Source organism: Hypomesus nipponensis, chromosome 14, assembly GCF_054491055.1.
Source record: "Hypomesus nipponensis isolate SF chromosome 14, ASM5449105v1, whole genome shotgun sequence".
Classification (NCBI taxonomy): Eukaryota; Metazoa; Chordata; class Actinopteri; order Osmeriformes; family Osmeridae; genus Hypomesus; species Hypomesus nipponensis.
Genome location: NC_140374.1, coordinates 1,768,264 through 1,776,497, shown reverse-complemented (window position 1 = coordinate 1,776,497; position 8,234 = coordinate 1,768,264). Strand labels below are relative to the sequence as shown.

Here is an 8,234-nt window from a genome sequence, read left to right as displayed (position 1 = left end):
AGAACCCTCTCTCCCAGAGCCCTCTCCCCCAGAACCCTCTCCCAGAACCCTCTCTCCCAGAACCCTCTCCCAGAACCCTCCCCCAGAACCCTCTCTCCCAGAACCCTCTCTCCCAGAGCCCTCTCCCCCAGAACCCTCTCCCAGAACCCTCTCCCAGAACCCTCTCTCCCCGAACCCTCTCCCCCAGCACTCTCTCCCAGAACCCTCTCCCAGAACCCTCTCTCCCAGAACCCTCTCCCCCAGAACCCTCTCTCCCAGAACCCTCTCCCCCAGAACCCTCTCTCCCAGAGCCCTCTCCCAGAACCCTCTCCCAGAAACCTCCCCCAGAACCCTCTCTCCCAGAACCCTCTCTCCCAGAACCCTCTCCCAGAACCCTCTCCCAGAACCCTCCCCCAGAACCCTCTCTCCCAGAACCCTCTCCCAGAACCCTCCCCCAGAACCCTCTCTCCCAGAACCCTCTCTCCCAGAGCCCTCTCCCCCAGAACCCTCTCTCCCAGAACCCTCTCTCCCAGAGCCCTCTCCCCCAGAACCCTCTCCCAGAACCCTCTTTCCCAGAACCCTCTCTCCCAGAACCCTCTCCCAGAATCCTCTCCCCTAGAACCCTCTCTCCCAGAACCCTCTCCCCCAGCACCCTCTCCCAGAACCCTCTCCCAGAACCCTCTCTCCCAGAACCCTCTCCCAGAACCCTCTCCCCCAGAACCCTCTCTCCCAGAACCCTCTCTCCCAGAACCCTCTCCCAGAACCCTCTCCCAGAACCCTCTCCCCCAGAACCCTCTCTCCCAGAACCCTCTCCCCCAGAACCCTCTCTCCCAGAACCCTCTCCCCCAGAACCCTCCCTCCCAGAGGCAGCATGGTTCTCTCCGCCCCAGAGACTCAGAACAGCCTGCCTGCTCCTGGCTCCTGGCCTCCTGGCTTCCTGTGCTGCACTCCTAATGGTACATAACAGTACCCCACCTTAGTGGACTCATTAATATAAATATTTGCCATTCAAATTTTGTGAAGCCAAACTGCAAATAGCTCAAAGTTATTTGCTGTATGTAACCCACTGTCAGTAAAATAAAATTACTGAAGAAAGCCCAATGAATTATATATTTATTGTGTTGAATAACATTTAATTATCTACCCCACAGATGCAAAATATATTTTACAATGACTGGACAACATTTTACAAGGACAGAATGAGTATTAAGAGGATATGTATTTTTTCCAATAATGTCCAACACTTCATTGTTGTAATTCTGCGTCTCAAATAAGATTTGGTATTATATTTTCCCAGTGTTCTCCTGAGCCCTGACTGCATAGCTTAAGTCTCGAGCCACCTATTTATAGTGCTGGCCCTCGCTACAATGTGGACTGTAACTCGACTCTATCTGTCAGGGCACAGCATGTTGAATGTCAGTTGCCAAAAGCATCGACTCTGTGGTTCCCCTTCACTCAATCGCAGAGAGAGCCTCATGGAGCCTGCAGCGGGAGAGAGACCCACCGGGGCCGGTGGCCTCCTCGGTGTCCCAGGCCTCAGCGACAGCTGGGACGGAGACGAGGACGAGGACGAGGAGGAGGTCGGCGGCATCAAGCCCAAATCGTCCCCCTGCCCCCGGAGGAAGACGTCCGTGTCGAGTGAAGACTCTGAGCTAGAGCTGCCCCCGTCCAGATCCAGGAGGGTGTCCTTCGCTGACGTCCTGGGGCTCAGCCTGGTGTCGGTGAAGGAGTTCGACTCGTGGGACATCCCCCGGCTGCCTGGCTGCAGGGACTCTCTGGAGGGAGACGGGAAGGAAGTGGAGGAGTATTACCTGTCCACTCTCTTCACGCTGCCACTGCCGCCTGAGGAGCTGGCACTGAGGGTCAGGCAGCAGAAGCTGGAGCTGGAGAGAGTCGAGCTGCTCCCAGGGACCTCCATACTCCGCGGGGTCATCCGAGTCCTCAACCTGTCCTTTGATAAGATGCTGTATGTCCGCACCAGTCTGGACGCGTGGGCGAGCCACTTTGACCTGCTAGCAGAGTACGTCCCTGGGTCTGGTGATGGAGTAACAGACTGTTTCTCTTTCAAGCTCACCCTGGTGCCTGCATTGGGCTCGCAGGGCGCCAGAGTGGACTTTTGTCTCCGCTACGAGACCCCAGTAGGCACTTTCTGGGCCAACAACAGTGACAGGAACTATGTGCTGTTCTGTCACCAGAAAGTCAAAGAGACAAAGGAAAAACTGCAAAGTGACAACGCTCAAAAGAAAAGTTGTCTCAAGGCCATAAGGTGAAGTCACAGTTATACAATGACATTTTGATAGCACCTAAAGAACGTTTACATATTCTAACTAACTGTTGATTGGATGGTACAGTATGGATCTTTAAAAAGCAGGACAGTACCATGTTCTGTGTAGTTTTAAAGAGGACATTTCTATCAGTATTTTTTTTTACCAAAGAATGTCATACCATGTTAGGCCCCCATTAAGAGTTAAACTGCCTGTGATTATAAGAGTAAAACCTATTTACTGGTGTTAGTTACAATAAATAATATTATTACAAATATTATTGTACACATCACAGCATAGTATATATTATAATTTAAGGTATTTTGTTTAATTAATTTACAGTCAAATAGTTACCACTGAGGAACACTTGTCATCAACCAATGCTGAACATACAGGTAATCTTTTTGTAATGAAATGAATGTTTAAATGACAGTCAGATGAGAACCGATTTTTTAAACCAGGACTGAATCTCCTCTCCAGGTGTACCTCAGCATGATGACAAGATGCCCATGCTGAACATCGACAGCAATGGAGCAACTGAGGAAGAGAAACAGAAACTGATGGTGAGAAAACTGCTAGGTCGAACACAACACAGAGTTTTAACAACTGACACAACACAGAGCTTTAACGACTGACACAACACAGAGCTTTAACAACTGACACAACACAGAGCTTTAACAACTGACACAACACAGAGCTTTAACAACTGACACAACACAGAGCTTTAACGACTGACACAACACAGAGCTTTAACAACTGACACAACACAGAGCTTTAACGACTGACACAACACAGAGCTATTCATGTAATCTCATCTCTAAAAGTAAATAATAACAACAAGTATATAGCTATAGAAATTGCTTAGATGTAATCAGTTTCACAAGACTTTTGAATATTCTGAATGGATTGAGTTTCTGGTGTAGACTGGCCTGGGTTCTACCAGGGCAAAGACAGAGAGGGAAGCCAGGTGCTCCTGTTGAAAAGCTGTCACATGATTGCCAACATTAGTAACACTATGTTCCATCGTGTGCTGGTTGCATCTCCGTGACACATGAGAACATAACGTGTACCATGTATACAGTCACATGTACCATGTATACATCTACGCTTCAGAGAAGGGTAACCAGTTTGTGTCAGGAGTCATCTTAATGTATCAAATTCCTCGGTAACCCACACCTTTTAAACATTGACATTGTTTGATTTAATAATAATTTTATTTAAAAAATGTAAATGGCAGAAGTTACAGATGGCTGTGTTGGCATGTTGATAAAGTGTGTGACCCTTGTTAATGGATAGGTGGAGAGCAGACAGAACTGTACTCGAAGAAACCGCCGTAAGGAAGCGAGGATGGCACGCGTTAGGGACTACTTCTCCCAGAGAGACGACTTCACAAGTGAAAACAAGAACAACCCACTGGACCCATCTCAGCCTCTCACAGAACACAACACACTTCCTGTGAAAAGCCTTCCAAATGGACCAGAACACAACACACTTCCTGTGAAAAGCCTTCCAAATGGACCCGAGACACAACCACAACACAACACATCCAACGGACCGCAAATGCAATCCGATTCCGTGGCGACGTCGGACAAGACAGGCAGGCCTTCCACCAATGAGGCTGAGGGATCTCAGGACTTTGTCTGGGCTGTCGGCCCTATCACGTCAGACCTGGGAGGGTCAGAGGTCACTATCATCTCCAACAACCTATCAGGTTTGACGGATGAACACGCTCCCTCCTGCCAAACAGATGACATGTCTTATGAGATGGTGGAAAGTATCTTGCAGATGGAGAATACTGTGGTGGAGGAAAGAGGTGAATCAGATGACCCAGGTGTAGGGTGTCCTGATGATGTTGTTAGTTCTGCAGTCCCAGTCGGTCAGACCAGCGGCGTCACATTTGGAACGGTTTTGGCTCCACTTTACCACCAGGTGTTTTGTCAAGTAGAAAGTGACCGTCAGAATGTAACCAATACAAGGAATCAAACAAGTCTATCAAAGGGAAGGTTGCATGATGGAAAATCAGCTACAGGCATTTCCCAGAGATGCACCTCAACACATAAAGTAGACTACGGTTTCAACTTGACATCAGATGCTGGTGGAACTCATGTAGAACAGTCAGGGAATCAGAGAGAACCACTGGAATCAGATGCTCATTGTTTAGTACTTGGACTGAGTGGGCGGTCTAAACCTGTCTCTGACGAGGCAGACAGATGTGTTCCCAGGACTGGTGCAGACACGCCGGTTCCCACAGCACTAATCCCCAAGGCCCCCCAAGGCCCATCTGAAGCCCACCACCAGCCTCACCAGGCCAAGAGGAATTCCTCGGTTCAAATCCCACCCGGGGTCACATCGGCACAAACGCAGATAGTAGACACAACATCTGCGTCAATACAGAGTGTTTTGGACATGGTAGGTTTACAAACACAAACTCTGGTCAGAGTGCCAGAAAACCCCAGTCCTGAGATGGTCCCAGAGGTGAGCTGGGGACCAAACCGTGTGAGCGTAGAGCCGCCACAGGAAAGAGGGAGTCCTCTCACAGTCCTCCCTGGTGAACGGTCCACGGGGACAGATAGGTTACATACAGTTGCAGTCATGTCAGAGCTTATAGATGGTGACCTCAGAGTTGAGTCATCCACAACCCAAATGCCAAATCACCCAAGTATTGAAAATAAGCCGTCTGTATACACCCTGAACGCAAACAACTGTGTGGCTGCAATAAAAAAGGATGACCCTGTTTTCCACAAGGATTGCATATCATTGGATAGTGAGAAAGGATCCGACAAAGAGGAGGGCGGGTTTCAGTCAGACGACTGGTGTGGTGAAACAAATCTACCAACAGAAGGCGAGGGTGGTGGAAATATTCGGGATATGAAGGATGTCATAGAATATGACTCAAAGTCTAAAGAGGGAGATCAATTAGTTGTGACACTCACTGAGAAGGATGTTGGCTTTGTAGAAGATCATGATGGATCCTCAAAACATCCACATTTTGATGAGAGACAGAAGTGTGACAACCAAAACGTTGATGAAAAAGACTGGGAGAAGATTGTAGAGGAAGAAGAGGAAATGTTGCTAATAGAAGATGGAGGAGAGGAAAGCAAGATTGACCAAGAAGAGAGAGAAGAGAATGGTGATGAGAGGGTTGATGAGGTTTTGGAAGAGCTGGTGGAGAAGGAGAAGATGGTAGAACGAGAAAAGATCATAGTTGAAGAAAAGGAGCAGGAGGAGAAGATTTACGTGGATGAGTGTAGGATTGAAGAAATAGAGGAAAGGGAGGTGGAGTTGGATGAGAAGGGGGTGGGGATTGAGCTGGAAACCTCGAAAGATGAGATCAAGGAAGAAGATGATGATCAGCTACAGTCGGAGGAAGAGGAGATGGTGGAGGATGAAGAAGAAATGGTAAATAAGGAAGATGGAGAAGGGATTTTTATTGGTAGAGAGACAGATGAGGAGGTGGAGATAAGAGAGCGGGATGAATACACAGACGGAGAGCAGGACCAGATAGGGAGTAAAGCACAAATTGAAGCTGCAGATCATTTACTAACAGCAGAACATAGAAACAGCACATTTGAGAGTGGTAGTGAGGTTGAGAGAGTCAACGCAAACAACTCTAAGAACACAGATGTAGAGGACAGCAGATGGGAAATGAATGAAGCAAATCTCTATATTGTGGAAGATGCTCCTTGCGACGACTGTGCAGACCATGACAGCGACCAGTACAGTGTGGTAAGAGAAGAGATGGACTCTGTCAAAGGAGACGGACCGCTCCGAGCAGGTCAATCTTGCTATGAGGACGGGGATGAGCGCAGTATTTCCACTGAATCTTTATCAGACGACGAGATGGATTTGTACCTGCACAGCCTGAGGGCCTCACAGAAGCAGGGCGCTGCTTTGGCAGCGTCAGGCAGCAGTAAGGACACACCTGTAGCTACGAGCTTTGGAAAAAGACCTTCAATAAGCAGGAGTAAACACCAGCTTTCCCCCATGCCGTCAATCAGCGAGTCTGTGGACGAGGAGCCACCCAATGACACTCTTGAGGATCTGCTGGACTTTGAAACGGTGGATGAGCCGCCCGTTAGTTCGCTGTCTGCACTATTCAAAGGAGAGAGTGGTGCAGAGAACAATCTAGCATGGTGGAAGGAAACGTTCTCCCTTCACAACATCTCCAAAGCGCTGATGTACTCCCTCCTGTTAGTGGTGTTCTTTGTTGTGGCCTATCATTACGACTTTCTGGCCTGCTTCACTCTCTACTTGTTTTCTGTACTCTGGCTCTGCTGCCAGGGAGAGAAACAAACTCCCAGAGACAACACAGTTCAGGAACATACAAGCCTTGAGCCTGTTACCCAGAAACATCCGTCAGTGTAGATATTGTCTTCCCTTATCACGTGCCTTATCAGAAAATCTTTGTATGTGTTATATATAACATTCTACAAAAGAAGATAGAATGGTCAAACAATCTTTTTGTGCACTTTCTGTGATCAATTACTGGATTGCAGTTTACACAAAACATTTACTATAACACAGTATATCACTTCAAAATGTGATATCACTTCAAAAGATATACATTGAATAGTATACAGTTAATGTACATATATATGTATGATATTTTTTTTCTCCAAACAAATATAGTTTTTCTGACACTGACAATGCATTGTAGCTCACAGTAGGCCTTATTACAATTGAAATACAATATTTGTCCAATTAAATGATTTCCGTATGATATGTGCACATTGTCCAAACTATTGCTAATTGTTGACTGTTGTTTAAATGAGCCGCAATTCACCCCCTTTTCTGACAAAAATATTTGTTTTGATGGATTGAGCGACCCTAAGGGTTAGTCCTTTAAAAGCATACAGGATGCATGTTGTGTCAAGTATGTTACACTGAAATGGAACACTGTCACAACCACCAAGACTACAACTAAACACGTTTTTTTGCAGACTGTGTCTGGGATAGGATAGCTTGTAACTGAAACAGATTTGATTGTTTATATCAACCCCTCCAGAGTCTGGTGCAGAACATTATTGTATGATTTCCATTGATATATATATATATATATTTGTAATTTATGAAAATGTTTAATTATTAATATGTTTTCAGGTGCAATAGTAAATAATCATCTGTCAGTGTACATTATTTTAGATTTTGTAAAGAGAGAGGTGTACAACACATGATTTCTCTGATGAAGATATCAACAGCCTGAAATGTATTGTGGAACTCCATTCATCACACCAATGACCTTTGGAGAAGAACTCTCCATGATGTCCTAAGCTGTCAAGGCAAGGCAGTGAGGCAGTATTTTAAGCAGACATATCAGATTACAGTGTCCTTGAGATCACTTTAAACATCCTGGTGAATCTGAATAAAAACTGAATATGTTGCCAGTCTTATAAACAGTCAAGGGAAGATGTCATTGCCACCAGAAGGTTGAAATGTACAGCATGTGGCAGGTAACCTGAGTTATACAGTCGCCTACTTTCAGTTCATTTTCAGAGAGCAGGGACAGGGAGGGTCTTTAGATGAGCCCTTGGTAAAGTAAAACATTTGTGCAGTTATGAAAATATCTGAAATGTCTGTTTCATAACAGAATGATCTGCAGTTAATTATCTGAACATTTTCATGTTGAGGGAGACAAACTATCTATCATACAAGTTAAATTATGTGCAATTACCTGAAACACCATAGTATGAAAATAAAAGAATATGTGCATTTTGGCTTTGAATTACATTTCTTGCAGTGCAGTGCATTAGTCGTTCTGATATGTTGAAATGTTTGGTTTTGCTCAAACCTTGTTATCACTTGTAGTCATATCTGTTGAAATATGTTTATAGCCTATAGGTAGTTCACTTTCAATAGCGGCTCATGAAGCTATTCACATCATCGCACTTGACATTATGAAGCATACATTCACAAGCTGTGTTTAATCTAAAAAGGGCCAAAACTAGATAAATACTTGTTAAGCTATACTTTTTCAACAAGTTATTCTTTTAC

The 8,234-nt window shown here is 45.7% G+C and overlaps 1 protein-coding gene across 1 annotated transcript; it reads left to right on the top strand.

The window, feature by feature from the left end:
- Window positions 1–1,220: 1,220 nt before the first annotated feature.
- ppp1r3ab (protein phosphatase 1, regulatory subunit 3Ab) lies at window positions 1,221–7,952 on the top strand. The gene is made up of 4 exons (XM_084672970.1): window positions 1,221–2,245; window positions 2,586–2,638; window positions 2,724–2,806; window positions 3,540–7,952. The coding sequence occupies exons 1-4, from the start codon at window positions 1,347–1,349 to the stop codon at window positions 6,606–6,608; spliced, it is 4,104 nt and encodes a 1,367-aa protein (XP_084529096.1). The 5' UTR covers window positions 1,221–1,346; the 3' UTR covers window positions 6,609–7,952.
- Window positions 7,953–8,234: the final 282 nt, after the last annotated feature.

Coding starts and splice junctions, on each gene's coding strand:
- ppp1r3ab (XM_084672970.1), top strand. CDS start 1,347: ATGTGGACTGTAACTCGACTCTATCTGTCAGGGCACAGCATGTTGAAT. Junction 2,639..2,723: donor AACCAATGCTGAACATACAG/GTAATCTTTTTG, acceptor TCTCCTCTCCAG/GTGTACCTCAGCATGATGAC. Junction 2,807..3,539: donor AAGAGAAACAGAAACTGATG/GTGAGAAAACTG, acceptor GTTAATGGATAG/GTGGAGAGCAGACAGAACTG.